Here is a 16,504-nt window from a genome sequence, read left to right on the forward strand (position 1 = left end):
TCAACCGATATTGACTCTCGTTCTGTTGCTGCCGACTCGATTCCTTCCTTTCATCCCATCTCCCGTACCACTGGAAACATCGATATCCGACGTCGAGCTGATTGTCGCCATAGACTCCCTCAGACCGTTTGGAAGAGCCCGAATGATCGCTGATGGAGCCTGAGTGGGTTGACCCAATCCGTTCTGTTTGTTCATTTCGATATGGTCGTTGAGAGTGTGGTCTGGCGTCTCTGGGGAGCCGGTCGGGACATGACGAGGTGAGGGAACTGGGGGTGGCGGCTCAAAGCTCGATTTGCCTGAAATGACAGATTGGAGATACCCCACCGAGCCATGGACAGAGTTGACGCCCAATTCTATCACGTTCTGTCGAGCTCTTCGAGGCGAGTTGGTATCTTTCAGTGGCACCATAGTGTGTTCGATTTCCGCGCCCGATCGCATGGGCTGACCCAATATCAAAGGCTTGGAAACTGGATGAGCGTGATTGAGCTCGGAACCAGCATCGTGATCGGACAGTGTGGCGTGATCGCCAAGATGTGAGTGATCATCATGATTGTCGGTTTGAGCGTCAATGTACACCGATTCGGCATCAGTGACTGTTCCGTTGATCGAAGCTTGTTGTAGTTCCCTCTCGACTCGCCTGGGAGGTGTTGGCGGAGGAACGGTTTCGTCATCGTATACGCTTGCGCCGAGATGTCCAACGTGGCTGGGTGGCTCGACAACACTCCATTGCTCTTCATCGCTCTCGGTAGGATTTGCAACCATGAGATGTCGATCATTCTGCTCCGAATCTATGGGCTGGACGAGTGAACCATCGGCAGAATGGTCCACAGGTGGTGTACGATTTCGATCCGAATTCTTCTTCACCAGTACTTTTCGCGCTTTGGTCGCCCCTTGTGCAGTCCAGGGGGGAAGTAAGGGCTGCGCGGAGTCGGCACTGACGCGACGAGGGTGAGGCTGCACGTTAATCACCCCCTTTTCGGGAATTTCTTCAGATCTCCTCGACGGTAGAACATTGTTCTCTCGCTCGTCGAGTATTGAAGTCCAGGGCAGCGATCTTTCATTTCGCGCTGCCCTTGCGCGAGGGCGTGTCGGCCTGGCTTCTGGCAAAGATGCTTCGGGCGAGACCAGGACCGGTGTTTCCGTTCCTTGCGAAGAGGTTTGTTGATTGAGGACGTAGCTGTCGTTCACAGTTAGTCCCGAGGAAGGCAAGGAGGAGAATATGAGGATGTCTCGACCTTGTTGAAGCGGTAGAAGGGGAATCGATCCTGCGAGCTCGAAGTGGAGGGCGGTGATGTTATCGACAATAGATAAGATAAGTTGCGGCTGAACTCTGTAATCCCAAAGTCAGTACAGAAATGCAACGCTGGAGCGAACGATCGACTCACTTCTCTACGACCTTACGCTTGACTGAACCACCGAGCCATCTCCTCATCCCGTCGATCCAGAACCTGTAAACTCCATCATGTACCCACCCTTCCAATTTGATACCTTTGGGGCTATGTTGCACGCGTGGCGGGTTGGACTTTTGTGACGGACCACCTGCAGGGCCAGATTCGAGGGAGCTGCGTCCAAATGTGCCACTCGTATTGGCGGTGGCAGATCGGTTATGCATGGTAATCGATTGATGCACTATCGCATCGCGAACAGCTGATATGAGGGCGGGCCTGCGACTGAGAGGCGCTGAGATAAGAGATAGGCGATCAGGTACTATTGCACTCTGTCAGTATTACGATCGCTTCTTTCTGGTATGTCTGGTGTAAGCGCTTACGTGGGATAGACACAGCGAAAAAGACAGGGGGTGCGAGGAGAGTATCCGGGGAGTATTCGAAAAGCAGCTTGTGGATGTCGTTCTGGTCATACACATCCTCCAGTCAGCTGCGTGTCGAGTCATAGTCCACGACCATCACTTACCTTACGTCCGGCTGCTTGTATCCCGTTCACTATCTTCCAACCATGAATCCCAAGAACTCGGAGGATGGCGAGAATGAGGCGTATTGTCCTATAGTGGTGACAAGTCAGCTTCAGCCGGACATCCTAACAGTCCTTGCCGCTCACGCTAATTCCTCTTTTCCCTTCCTCTTCCATACTCGATCACTCAAGTCCGCCTGCCAAGTGAACGTCTCCTTCTCGTCTCTTCTCCTGACACTGTCCATTCCCTCACTTGCGCTCACAATACCACCCGACCATGCATCCTTCAGAGTCTGTTCGACATCCAGTATGACACCTGGTGGAAATCCTGTAAACCGTAGTCCTGCTGGAAGACTCAAGCCAAGAAGCGCATGTCTTGTTAATCTCGGTGCTGTATTTTTCTGAAACTCGACTCGGATCATTAGGCCAGAAGGTCGTATCCCCGGAGAAGTAACCAATTTCGGGCTCATGGGTCGCATCGCGAGTGGTTGATATATGTTGGAGATGTCTGACATCGTTTCAGGTTGACGAGTTCGAATACGTGGTGTACCGAGCGGTGTCTGAGCTGTCAATTGAGGTAGTGCTGGAGCCGGGTCCGTCCACAACGGTAAAGGAGGGGGACCTTGATCAAGCTCGGACATAGCAGCGAGGTAGAGATTACGTTCGGAGGGTGTCACATAGAGAGTTGCGATTCTGTTAGGTGCGAATTGGCGAGGTCGAAGTCGATCCTCGGGCGAACGATACGATGATGATGGTGCACCCTCGTTGTCCGAACGTAGAGTGTCTAGTGGAGTGGCGTCTTGTACGTTGTTCGAGTTGGCCAAGTCGGGTTTACTTCGACCGAAGGAGAACCATGATTTTCGCTTGCGTTCTTTGGTTGTAGTGGTGGCGTTGGTAGGAGTTGGAGAGTGTATAGGCTCAGACGGAGGTGAAGGTGTAGCGGAGGAGACCATGCCCAGGGCTTGGGCTTTCTTACGAGGCGCCATGTTGAAGAAGGTGATATAGGTGGCAAGCGGATGATGAAAGGAATGATGAAACGGGCTAAGTCTGTCACGAGGAGTTATTGCTAAGAATCCCTCCCCATGATGTGAGGTAATCACTTGTTATTTGCCTTGAACATTGAGATGATGAGAAATGATGAACAGAGGGACAAAGGAGTCTCAAGTAATGATGACTGTATCATTCTGTTCCGTATCAACGAAACACGCCTTTGTGTCGTGCCCCTGTGTGCAACGTTGATTGATCGATCGATACACCGGTCCGTGCGACGGAGCGATATTCGCCAAGCGGTTCCTGCGACCCAAGATGTAGCGCAAGCACAACCATCTATCTCTCGCTTGCTCATACTATCTGATAGACTGCTTAGCGACACATCATTTCATCTATCTGCTCAGGATTCTATTGAGATTGCTGTTGCTGTGCTGCCTCGTTCACCCGACATTTGCCACCCACTTCCTGCAAACCGCGTACGAGAACGTTATTACGTCATCCCGTGTTGTGCCTGATTTGCCGCTGTGATGCGTTTCCCCATGTTCAAGCTGCGAAGAACGCTGTATTCTATTCCTGTACATCTCATTCGTTCAACACCGCTTACCTTTGACAACGTCTTCAGTATAGCACGCGAATCACGACTCGACGCCCGCCGAGAATTCAATTAGCATTTCACGACCGCCACGCTGTGCCAAACCTCTCGCTGGTCATGTCCACGTCCAACGCATCCTGACAACAACAACGGCAATCCTCTAACATGAGTCAACCTCCGCCTCTTCCTCCTCGGAAGGTCACTCCATCGGTTCTTCCCTCACACGAGGCCGAGCTCGAACCGTCACAGAATGGTGAATCAGTCCCGCTTCAACCCCCGCTTGCTGCTCCACTTCCACCTCCTCTCCCTCCTCGAACCATTTCCAATCGTGTAAACGTTCCTGCACCGATACATGTCGTCCAGCAAGAGACGACACCCATCGAGGTGGACATCGTTCAACAACCACCCCCTTCGTCAGTTACGGTGGCTGTCACACCGGCTACTCCGCCTGACTCCAGCTCGCCTATATCTCCGAACGTTTCATCCCTGGACGGGAACATCCATCAGCTCAGAGGGGATGGTGGGACAGGTAGCACAAACCAAGAGACAGCTGTCAGCGGCGTGTCAGTACAGCATGCAGCTGTGACGGAGACGGTAGAAGCTACCCGAGATGAACCCACATCCGCTCCTCTCCCTAAATCAGCGCCACCGGCCGTCAATCTTCTTTCTTCGACCTTCCCCACACCACCGCCACTGCCTCCACGACGGTCAAGAACGACAGCACGCCAACTGACAGGAGATATCCCATCAACATACTGGATATTGTACGCGAGCTTTTTGGTCTTCATGGTCCTGGCCAGAGTATCCCCTTTTTGGTTCGTTATTGGCGTATGTGGAGGGCTGGCTTTGGTCACAGGGGTAGACGTATCCTTCTCTGCTCGGATTGGCGGAGATGGCCAGTACCCCGAAGAACAACGGGAAGCAACGAGCGAGGAGAAAGCTGCGGTGAACTGGGTGTGAGTATTTTCTAACCCATTTAAGCTTGCATACGACGTACATATCACTTACGACTGTCTTAGCAACCACGCGCTGTATGCTCTCTTCCCGCTTATTTCAACCGACGTGTTGACGCCGTTTGTCGATCTCCTAGAGGATGCCCTCGCGGAGCAAGTTCCTCCAATTGTGGTGAGTAAGAATGAGAGACACTTCTTCGCTCCTAATATAGCAAGGCGCTGATGTGCGAACTGCAGACTTCCGTACGACTAAACTCACCTTCACTGGGATCCCAACCGGTGCTACTCACATCCCTACGACCGTTGACGGACCAAGAATGGTTTGCTTCCCTCACCCCTCCCAACCAAAGATCCCGAGATGCCACTCAGAAAGCGTCAACTGGGTCCAGTCGCTCTCCCGGTAAACGGTCATCCCTGATATTCTCCCCTTCGAAGAATAGCCCGACACCGAAGATGTCCAGATCAATCTCTGCATCAAGTATAGGGTCGGGACGAGAGTCCGACAATTTCGTCCGTGAAGCAGAAAGCAGGCGGAAGAGGGACAAGATATTACAAAAAGTGTCCAGAGGTCGAAACGTTCCACATTCGGAGGACGGAGATCACACACCTCAGCATCAAGGGGAAGGAGCTGTCAAGAGAGATGGTAACGATAATTTGGGTGATGCCAACTTGTCCGATGGGGACAGAAAGCATGGTGGTTTTGGCGCAACGGATATGGATGAGGAAGACCCGAATGCTGGTCAGTATGTCAACTTCCAAGTGGGATTTGAGTATAAGCGGAACGAGGACGCAAAATTAAAGGGCAGAGGACTGCATTGTTTGGTGAGCTGAAGTGCAGCCGTCCTTTACATCAACTAATACATCAACAGGCATATTTCGGGGTCGGTGTGAAAGGGATAGCCAAATCTGAAGTGCCAGTGTACATTGATGTGCTGTCTATCAAGGGAACGGTAAGTGATGTATACCTGGGCAACGAAGCGTTCACGCTGAAACTTCCGGAGTAGGTCAATTTGCGACTCCTGCTATCCGCCACCCCGCCTTTTGTCAGGACTGGCACATTCTCACTACCGTCTCTGCCGGAGTACGACATCTCTGCGAAACCATTGACACGAGGAGCCTTCAATGCCATGGACATCCCTGGAATGAAAACTTTCGGTACGCTACGTGCCTATACCGAGTGAAAAACGCTGCGTTTGCTGACAAATTGACGCTCTAGTCAAAGCATCTATCAAAGAAGTGGCGGAAGCGTTCGTACGACCGAAATCGTACACTCTTGACCTCGACCGACTCTTGCTTGGCCAAGAGGCGTCTCTCAGAACATCCCATGTAGGAGTACTACGCATCCTCATCCATCGAGCAGAAGAGTTGCCGAAGGCGGATGCCATGGGTAGTTGTGATCCGTACGTTTCGATATCCTTTTCACAGTATCACAAGCCGCTCTTTAGTACGAGGACCATTGGCCGGACAAGGAACCCCGTTTGGGAAGAAGAAGCGTTCGGTAGGTCGACTTCACATGATTCAGTGTACTTTTCGCTGATCTTACATCGACGTTAGTCCTAATATCTGGAGATGCTATTGAGGCCGGCGAACGACTACGGCTTCGTGTCTGCGACTCCGACCGTTTCTCTGCTGATGACGATGTCGGCATCGTGGAAGTCGACCTTGCCGACCTCGTTGACACTACCAGCGACCGCCTTCACAGGCGGCACGACGAACTGAAAGCCGATCGGCCTGGCATGCGGTCGTCAGGGACACTCGACTGGTCTGTACAATTCTGTCCTGTATGGCAGATGTCTCCCGAAGAGAGCGCCGCGAAGATCGCCAAAACAAGAGAGCACCGGGAGACGGAATGCGAACCGAAGGACCAGAGCACACCGTTCTGGATGTCCTGGTTGACGAAGATCATTGACGGTCAGGATGAGCAGTGGGTCAAGAATAGGTCAGACAAGCGAAAAGAGACTATGGCTTGGTTTACGGGAGAGAAGGAAAGAGATGTCTTGGAAGCCGACACCAAGCCCCGCGAGGATCTGCCGAGTGGAATTTTACAGGTGAGCCACCAGACCAAGTGGCAGGTGTTGCCATAAGATGCACAGCTGATCTACCTTTCGTGACAGTTTCACATACATCAGTGTAACGGTACGTCAATTACATGTCCCCTACGCCGGATATACCTGACACATGCCCACGTAGATCTCGAGACCGAGCCAATATCAGGCACCTATTCGGGTGGTGTTTCTACCAGATCAGCAGCCGGAGGTTCTCCTGCTCTGTCCAAGCTTGTCGATCGTACTCCGACCGAGAACCCCGACCCGCCGTCCGCATACTGCGAAGTTGTTCTGAACGACAAGCTGGTGTACCGTACAAGGACCAAACAGGTCACTCCGCTTCCTTATTTTAATGCAGTAAGCGAACGCTTCGTGCGGGATTGGACAAAGGGACGAGTTGTGTTTGTGGTGCGAGATGAGCGGAATCGAGAGCACGGTAAGTTGAGAAGCTGTTTAATCCGGTGACAATAGCTGATGAGTGGGGGTTAAGACCCAATCCTCGGCCTGGTCAACCTTTCGCTCAAAGAGGTGTTCGCTGCTCGATCCCAGATCACGCGGTAAGCTGAACGTTTGGAAGTACTGGTGGTGCATGTGACTTATAAACTCGTCTGTTATAGGTGGTTCCCGCTCGTCGGTGGACTCGGCTGGGGAAGGGTCCGGATCTCCCTCCTTTGGAAGCCGCTGGACATGCGACTGCCGAGAGGTATCTTGGGCTACGATATTTCCACTCTCCAACTACGATCATTCTCAGTCTCCTCTATCGATTTCTTGCGAGGATCCGACAAGGGCTTCAGCGTTGTCCTGCGCACGGATTCCGACAAGTACGAATTGGCAGCTGCCAACTCCATAGACCTGGAAGCGTCGACCCCCGACACACCTTCTTCGCGGTATGACCAAGATCGTCTCGTGTCTCCTTCGAAGACGAGAGATAGAGCGTCCTCCTCTGCCTCCGCCAGAAGTCAAGCACAAGACCAACCAGCAATGGATTGGGACGTCTCATCTGGTAAAGTAAGATTGGGGATCATGTACCGACATTCGTGCTCGCTCTTGATCTCCTTTGTGGGCAAGAAGAGCGGGATCATGAAAAAGCGGAAAGTGCTTGGAATGGGAGTTGTACGACTCAACGACTTGCATGATGGGGAGAATACCACCCGAGTCGGAGTTTGGGGAACGACAGATGTTGCAGCGGCTTTCAAGGCTGAGCATGCGTCACGAAGCGGAGCTCCTTCGTTCGACGACAACGCTAGACCTGGTAATTTATCTCGGACAAACTCCAAGCGGTCGTCCAATCGACTATCCTCAAGCTCATCACTCCGGTCTATCACTCCACCGGCTATATTACTAGGCTATGTAAATGTCTCCTTTGTACTTCATCCGGGAGTCAGCAAGACCCACCGAAGACTTGCAAAGCGGGATTTGAGATTTGGGAAAGTGTACGAAGCGTGGGAAGCAGGGAGAGAAGTTCAAAATGGGATGGATAGGATGGGTCTGAGAGAAGAAGTCACTGCCGAACTCAGGGGAGAGAATGATATGGATAGTGAGGACGACGATGACGACGACTTTGATGACGATGACGACTCGAGCGATAGTGATGATGATGAGAAAGGGGGTTTGGAGAATAAGGAAGGTCAGACAAAAGGCGAAGCGAGGATGAGAAGGCGACGAGCAGAAAGTGTCGGCACTACATGGACCGGGCTGGATGGTGGGTTGGACGATGACGAGGACGATAAGAGTATGTCAGAGAGGAGGAAACATACTCATGCGTTGCATAAACGGGTAAGTGCGGGTTGGGACAAAGTAAGGTAGATACGAAAGCTGACCCCCACACTCCCATCTTCTGCTGCGATTTTCCTATCTTGCCTCATGGCAACCTCGTCCTATTCATACCACTCCCATCACCCCCTTTGGTATTTCTCCTCCGTTCGTGCTCATGATTGCCGCCTACAGCACCGGGGCATCTTCCAGCTCAAAATCGCTAGAACAGGTCGATATGTGAAAGATAAGATCGGAGCGAAAATCCATTCGGCAGCGAACAGTGGTGGAGGAAGTGATGGCAGACCTCGAGGGACAGATTGGGAAGTGGAGAGGGAGGGCACGTCGAAGATATGACCGAGGACATTTGGCCATCTATCTGTTGGGTATCAGTATTGTAGCACCTGTCACGACCTTGCGATGCAAACACGTACCTTATGTTTGGCACAATGCAAGTTGTGAATGTCCCACGAATTGTGCTTCCCGTAATCGCTTCTCGACGTCCTTACTTAGCGAGTAGCAAGGTCTTCGTTCAGACCATAGCGATGTACAGTCAGGTGCGGGATACCGAGTCGCGTTCAGCGTTGGAAACTATAACACCCAGTCGAATATCGTTGTCAACCCAGCTGCGATTGCCAGAATCGCAACTCCTCCAAAAGACAACAAGATCCCCAAAAGCTCTTTTGAGTCGGGAGGCTGAAACGGTCCATCGTATTCTACACTTGTCGATACCGATATATCCCCATCAAGTTCGAGCTCCTCCTCGTCGTCTTCGTTGTACACATCCTCGTCTTGTAGAGAATCGTTGTCTGGCCGTGATCGATTTCTCGATGGCGATTGGAATCTGACTTTCGACCTTGTAGCTAATAGCGGTATTTCTACACCTTCATGATGAGTTTCGTCTTCATGATCATCATGTCCATATCCATCCCTTTCCCTTTCTCTTTCTCTCGTCAAGATCGCACTCGGTAGTTCGGGAGCTGAGCTACTCGAAACCACTGGACGGAGAGGTGAAAGGGTGGTCAAGTCTTCCGTACTGGGTATAGGTTCCAACGCTCCCACACTGCCAGTTGACGATTTCCGTCTCATCCCACTCGCACTACCACGTGAACTCTGACGACTCAAATTGCTCAGATTAGTGAAATATGTCCCGCTACCTGTGCCGGTAGCGGTACCGATACCCGACTCGAGCTCTACATTCGAGGATGGATGTTCGAGATCGTTTGGCGAAGGGGAAGGGAGGAAGTGTCCCGAGGATAGGACGGCAGGTGATCGGGCGATGGAGAGGGAGATTGAAGAGGACCGAGAACGGGTTTTGGTAGGGTGAGAAGGGATGAAGGACATCGCGACGGTACAGAGGAGAGTGGACGGTAGGTCGTCGGTCGACGGTCCGCAGTCGTAGTGGGGTGGAGGGACAACTGCTGGCTGGGAACGGATGGGAAGTGCAACCGAGCACCAATTGTGCCGAGTATTTACCTCTTGTTTGTGTTGTAGTGGTAGACGAGCTGTGTAAAGACAACAGGAGGGTGAGTTATGCATCCTATCCTCGCCGTTCGTCACAACAGCAGTCTCATCTCGCGGATCTCCCTTCGCAGCCTCCACCACGTGGCAGCGCGATACAACCACAACCGACAACTTCCCCGCGTCCGTCCACTTCAAGACGATCACTTGCACTCTCACACTTATAACATCATTCATCTTCCCCGCTGTGTCCTAGACCTGTTGCCATACTCCTCACGCCTCCGTAAGATGGACGATCCATGGGCCGCCCCCTCGTGGTCGACTCCTGCGAAGCCGACGTCCTCCATACCCAGTCCAGAACGAGCTAGCGCAACTCCCCCTCCGAGCGGATTCGACGTCGGTGATCCATGGGGTGTAACGACACCTGGACCGAGTAGCGATCACGATATCGAACAATCTGCTCCAATCAAAGACGAGATAGCTGTTCCCTCTCATAATGTGTCGGAGACTGAGAAGGAAGCGTTGGGAGGTGGTTGGGGCGAGTCCCACACCAATACTTGGGGAGGTGAGGAGAGCGTTCCACCTCCAAGAGTAGCTTCACCTCCTCCTTCTGGTCCTAGAGGACCCGACTCAAAACACGAAGCAGTGTGGACACTCAACACTCCGCCTGAATCACACATATCGCTCCCTTCCACTCCTACTATCGCCAATCCTGCAGAGATATCTCTGCCCCACACACCGACTCCCGATGTCAACGCCTTCACGCCACCACCTCTCCAGTCTATCACTTCACCGACACGGTCCGTCCACTCTGCCTATGCTTCACCGGCACGATCAATACATGACGAGATGTCTGAAGGGTTTGGTGAATCCAGCTCGCACCATGTGACGAATTTACCGAAATCACCTTCGTTCGGAGACGATTTCGGAGGGTTCTCAGAAGTCGCAACGGGGTCTGGTGATCCTTGGGGAGGGAGGGGTGGAGGAGGACCAAGTACGCTGCCTCGAGATGATTCATGGGGTGGTGGGTTGGTAGAGGAGAGCGAGACTATTGAGAGACCTGGTGGTGGCGGAGGTTGGGGAGCGTCTGCGGAGGACGAATGGGGAGGTGCGGGAGATACGTCATTTGGCTCGATTAGTGCTGCGCGCGATGCGGATCCCGTTGAAGAAGTCGACGGTGATGGTTGGGGTGGGAGTAGACCGGCAGTACCGGTACTAGTCGGAGGGAGTGCAGCTGCGAAAGCCAAAGAGGACGACGAGTGGGAAGAAGCGCAGAGAAGAATACGGCTCAAGCAGCAGTTAGCAGTGAGTAATTGTTCATCTTTGGAGTACCCCTACGAGGAATATATGCAAAGCACGGAGAAGGCATACATGATGTATGAGCTAACTTGATATATTCATAGCCCCAAGAGAGAATTGACGCTTTGGCAAAGGGCTGGACGGAGTTGGCGAGCAGTATCATCCAGGTAGAATTGGAGAAGACAACTGGCGCCGAGGAGATTGAGATAGAGAAAACGATCAAGACTGTCCTGGACGATGCGTGAGCTGATGCATCCGGTCTTAAGTGGGGCAGAAGCTGACGTTTGTCGCAGTGTCGAGCGATTGCGGTCTTTGTCGACCATACCATCCGATATCAACACGTACCCTCCTGTCATCTCATCGCTTGTCACCCATGAACGGTTCGTCTATGCTCTTCAACGGCCAAACCCCGCTCCTTCCACATCGTTCCTCACAGCAGCCGCAAATCGACGACCTCGACGGACAGACACACTTGGTATCGCTTCTTCATCAACCTCTGAACCATCCTGGACAACGCGGTCAAGATTAGGAGAACCGGACGCCCCCTTACAAGAGTCGTCGCCAATGGAAGAAGGAGGAAAGAGTCGTTGGTCGTTCTGGGGAAAGCGACCGCAACCTGAGAGACAGTTGACAACTTCTGGGGGTGGCGTGTTGGAGGTCAAGTCCGTCATGACTTCGCCGGCATTGGAACGAACGTCCAGCGACGTCAAACCTCCTTCGCTGGCGCCATCTCGTGCGGCGTCCATCTCTGGCATCTCACCACGTCCTCCTTCACCTGCGCCGCCATCATTATCGCCAACCATTACACACGATGATGCGGGTCGTTTCACTCCTAATGGTTCATCGGTACAAGCGTCTCCCGCTCCGGGTCCCTCAAATCTAGCTGCCGCAGGAGCTCCTGCTCCTTCTGCTGTGTCAAGATTCTTTGGTCGTCTGTCACGGAAATCCTCAGCTACCCCGAATGAATATCAAGATGCCGACGATGCCAAAGACCTGGAACTCTCCGCCGACGATTTCTCGTTCTTGTCTGAGGTCCCATCAATGTCTCAACCACCTCCGGAGAAGGGGGTTGGAGATCTATTGGCTCTTGAGCCGGGCAGGACGGAACAAATCGCAAGTTTGGAAAGTCTGCTCAATGCAAAGCCCGCTCCTCTACCGAAACCGCTAGCACCCCCGCCGAGAGGATCGGCGCCAATGGGATCAAGAACATCGAGTGGGAAGTTTGTGGCGAGAATGAAAGCTCCTGCTCCAACGGACTTCGATTTGCTAGGTGGGCTTGACTTTGCCGGACCTTCAACACAATCGGTTGTTTCAACAACAGTACAATCACCCGTTTCAGTGTCGTCGCCATCTTCAGCGTGGGACGACTTCCTCTCGCTTGCTCCGTCCGCTCCGACACCGACAACAAGCAAACCCCCTCCAACCTTGCCGGCACCTTCTACTCCAACCATCGCCGCTCCACTTGTACCTTCTCGGTCGGGTACACCGTCCGTTTCGCTCTCCCCACCTCCACATTCTCAGCCCGCAGTGATGTCAACACCACTATCGTTCTCAAGCGGTCCGTCCAGAGCGACTCCAACTACTCCAAAGATCAACGACTTTGGCGACGACTTCGATGACTTTGGTACCCCTCAACAACCGAGCACAGCGACTTTCGACGACTTTGGCGACTTTTCAGCATTCGAGTCAAAGCCGACTCCCGCTGTCCTATCCGGCTCGCACTCCTCACAAATACAGACGCCTTTGCGTTCTGTCGGGGGAACGTCGCACAAGCCCTTTCCTGGAGCAAACATTTCCACGCCTGTCAATCATAGTAGACCAGGATCATTGGACCACTCTCCAACTATCAATTTATTGTCAGGCGCTTCAGCTTCGAAGGGTAAACGATGGCCTGCACCAGCAAGTCCTGTCGCACCAATACTTGAGCCTCCACCCAAAGCCGGAATTGCTCCGACCGCTTCAGCAGGCTTCCCATTCTTATCTCCACCACCACCTGGTCGACCTAGCTCGAGAACGAAGAACGATCTGCTTGGGGACGCAAATACAAACGATTCATCGGCGATAGCTGGTACTCCCGAGACGAAGTCGACTGTAGCACCGACTATGGGCATGGGAATCAATTATGGAGGACCGGGAACGAGCTCGTCTTCTATTTTCGGTAATGCGCTAGCACCTGCTCCAGCGCCAAGATCGAACACCTCTACACCATCATCGATGTTATCCAGTCCGCCAAGTATGTCTGTTCAACTGAGCGGTAGCAGTCAGGGATTGGCTAGTAGTAACGGCGCAGGGAAAGGGGGATTGTCAGCACAGGATCTGTCATTTTTCGATAGTCTGTAAGACATCTAGAGTGGAGTGCCCAAAATGAGATGCATCATCATACGGACATGCTATGGACTTTTGTGTGATATTTGTAACTGCATTGCGATACAATGATGTGTAGGTCAAGTCTATGATATTGGACAAGATTAGTCGGTGACACTACTTTCCTTGGTCAATATAGGGGGAGAAATATGGCGGCCTCATCGCTTGTGCGATCGTTTGTCTGTCGCATAAATACGCTCAAGGTAGAAAAAGGAATTTGTAGTGTCAATGACCTGAAGGGTGTAGATTATATGAAACAATACCAATATTGTCGCCTCGCTATTGATGTGGATGAAGTCCACAATGACAGTGACCTTCAAACTGTTGGATACGGTTATGAATGGTGCATTTTGTCAGACTGTTGTGTGTTCTGGCCTCCAAAGAGCACATCACCCTACAATATATGTCAAATGGCATCACATACGATGGTGCTGTTCGGTGTGTGACATAGTATCAATAGTCTCGAGTCCTGTTCAAGTGATGTCATATGATGTCAAGAAGGTGTTGATGAAGTCAAACATGTGAAAAGGCCGCCAATGACGTCATATTGTCACATCATGACGTATGAGGCTATCAATGATGACAGTTATGTAACAATGTTTGCTGCCATTCAAGGAGGGACTGAAACACTTGTGAGACAAGGTGTCAAAATGAACCAAATATAGACAAAGCCATTGCTGAATGTACAATGAGCATTCCAAGGTAAGGTGTCCCCTTTTGGCCAGGTAAATGCATTCACCCTCTCATTCCCTTGTCTCGTTCCCGTGTCTCGCTCTTGACGATGTCAACATAAAGCAATATGAGAATGCTTTGGCACTGCTCTCCATGATAGAGTGATGCCTCTGGCTCTCAATGATGTCAGTTACATCATTGTAAAATTGTCATATGTTTGACATTTATGGATGTTTTGACCTGCCAGAGAGGGTAGTTGTCAGTGATGTCATGTCATCCCTTTACACCAGAACACTCGCACCCTGAACAGTTTCAGTGATGTCATATGTGTATAATATCAATGATGTCACAATGCAAAGGTTTCAATGATGTCATAGCCTTCCCTTTCACTACCCTGCTTGTCTTGAAAATAGCTAGTGCTCACAAATGGCAGTGCTGGATGTTATAAAGCCTTTAAATCACAATGCTTATACTTCTCTTCCAAGCTCAATCTTTCTTCCCATTTTCAACACACATTTCATATCGCACATTGCAAAGCTATTACCATCAATCACACAATCAACCTTCCTAGTTTACCATGGATCCCAACAGATACTATCCTTCATCATCATCCTGTCCACCAGCTTCTGATGCTCCATTGTCTTATGATTCATCACTTTATCCCTCATCATCCTGTCCTCCACCATCCGATCCTGCACCATCCCATGCTCCATCATTTTATCCTCAACAAACTTACCTCCCATCAGATTGTTCTTCATTGCACACCGCTCCAGCAGGTTATCCATCTTATGAAACCCCTGGCATGACACCCACCACCCAAGTAGGTCAAACACTTGCCACAGCTGTTACCAGTCCCTAAACACTGCTGACCACAGACCACTGTTGCTTATTGATGTGCATATCCACTGCCTCTCAGTCCTCTGTCAGCTGTGACCCTCCTGTTGACCTTCCTGAAGTCGTCCTGGGACAGTATCAAGAGGCCAGTACAGGTGTTTGGATTCCAGTGCAGGTAAGCTGTGCGACATTGTAGCAGCTTCTCTGTGCATAGTTGCTTCATGCCGGGGTAGTGTCCATGTAGCTCTGAGCATCTCACTGGTCTATTCTGTAGGACACCTCCAATGATGTGAACAAGACAATCTCATCCCAGAAAAAACAAGTGCGGGACCAAAGAGGTAAGTTGTAATATCTCATGAAGCTGTTCAAGTCAAGGAGGTATTAGAAAACGTTTTCATGTCATTGGTCGTATGCTTGCATGTTGATGTACCCCATGTTACATTGTGCAAGGTCCGCAAAAAACCCGTGGCCGACAAATGATTGGCGATGAGTTGAGGGAGGCATATCCAGGAAAATCTATTTCCGATCTGTTGGTGAGCCTCACTCACTTTTCACATGCTACCTTGCTCATCTGCCTGGCAAGGTTTTTGCCTATATGACTAACAGTGACACGTTTTGTCAGGCCGATGGCATTATCGATGAATCAACGGCAGACAAGGCTCATGCAGATGATGCACATCGTGAAAGACGTTGTGCTACTTGGCGGAATTCTAAATGGCGAACGAGCAATGCCAAATCCCAAGAGAAAGCATTTACAGCTGATGTGGTAAGTCTCATTGTCACTTTAATGTGGATGAGGTTGGGCGCCTTACTCCAGGTCTCACTGCCCATTAACCTCGCATAGTCCATGATGTGGCCTCAGTCACTCACTTACATCAATACATGATAGGACGCCTCAAGAACTTTGACCACTCATTCGGGTCAAGATGGTTCAATCAACCCAAACAGGCATCAAAGAAGGCTACTCCCAAGTAAGTTACAGTGTTCCGTTTTGGATCAGGTAGGATGAGGCAGGTATAGGTATATAGCAAGTCACCAAAGTCCAATCTTGTGGTCTCATTCTCATGCCTGGTTGCTAATGGGACGGACTGTGCTCTTCTGTAGAACAATCTCAGCCGACAGCAGACCAGGAGCCTGTCAGCAGCTTGGGACAAAGCTATCCAAGTCGGCCTGCCAAGTCTGGAACTCAGTGGGGAACTGCTCAGATTGCACCAGTAAGTTATATGACATTTTCATCATGAGATTGTGTCCAAGTCCTGTCAATTGAAACTCTGAGTTGTGTGGTGGTGATGTGTAATCCTTCATAATGATTAAATGTCCCTGAGGCACATCATTCTTGATAAACTTCTAGTCAGCCCTGCTTTCCGCCAGGTGGGGTCACCTGGAGTTCAGGCAATGTCAACCGCTTCATGTGTTGGTGCTCTGCTAATCCCCTTTCTGCTTCCAGAATCCCTCTGGATCCCAGGCCGACCATGAAAGCATGCTGCTTTCTGCTCAGTATGCACAGACTTATCCACATACTGAAACATGCGCTCACCCACACAACACTGGCATGTTTCCAGACAGTGGCACCAATCGGGCCAGACACTGTGAGTTATAAAAGACATGTACTGTTAGCATACTGACCCTGCATG

General features: G+C 51.3%; 4 protein-coding genes across 4 annotated transcripts; 2 read left to right on the plus strand and 2 right to left on the minus strand.

Moving 5' to 3' along the window:
- CI109_103985 (uncharacterized protein) lies at positions 1-2,894 on the minus strand (the record flags this gene model as incomplete). Its single annotated transcript, XM_032005285.1, has 5 exons — positions 1-1,330; positions 1,386-1,707; positions 1,769-1,850; positions 1,912-1,999; positions 2,056-2,894. 5 exons carry the CDS (start codon positions 2,892-2,894, stop codon positions 1-3), a joined length of 2,661 nt encoding a protein of 886 aa, XP_031860519.1.
- A 761-nt stretch (positions 2,895-3,655) lies between these two features.
- Positions 3,656-8,597, plus strand: CI109_103986 (uncharacterized protein; the record flags this gene model as incomplete). The annotated part of the gene is made up of 12 exons (XM_032005284.1): positions 3,656-4,446; positions 4,510-4,615; positions 4,681-5,265; positions 5,313-5,393; positions 5,448-5,598; positions 5,660-5,941; positions 5,998-6,491; positions 6,558-6,579; positions 6,634-6,924; positions 6,979-7,045; positions 7,106-8,264; positions 8,436-8,597. 12 exons carry the CDS (start codon positions 3,656-3,658, stop codon positions 8,595-8,597), a joined length of 4,191 nt encoding a protein of 1,396 aa, XP_031860518.1.
- A 234-nt stretch (positions 8,598-8,831) lies between these two features.
- Positions 8,832-9,584, minus strand: CI109_103987 (uncharacterized protein; the record flags this gene model as incomplete). The annotated part of the gene is made up of 1 exon (XM_032005283.1): positions 8,832-9,584. One exon carries the CDS (start codon positions 9,582-9,584, stop codon positions 8,832-8,834), a length of 753 nt encoding a protein of 250 aa, XP_031860517.1.
- Positions 9,585-9,989: 405 nt separating this feature from the next.
- CI109_103988 (uncharacterized protein) lies at positions 9,990-13,340 on the plus strand (the record flags this gene model as incomplete). The annotated part of the gene is made up of 3 exons (XM_032005282.1): positions 9,990-11,006; positions 11,105-11,241; positions 11,294-13,340. The coding sequence occupies 3 exons, from the start codon at positions 9,990-9,992 to the stop codon at positions 13,338-13,340; spliced, it is 3,201 nt and encodes a 1,066-aa protein (XP_031860516.1).
- Positions 13,341-16,504: the final 3,164 nt, after the last annotated feature.

The sequence above is a fragment of the Kwoniella shandongensis genome, chromosome 7 (genome assembly GCF_008629635.2).
Source record: "Kwoniella shandongensis chromosome 7, complete sequence".
Lineage (NCBI taxonomy): Eukaryota > Fungi > Basidiomycota > Tremellomycetes > Tremellales > Cryptococcaceae > Kwoniella > Kwoniella shandongensis.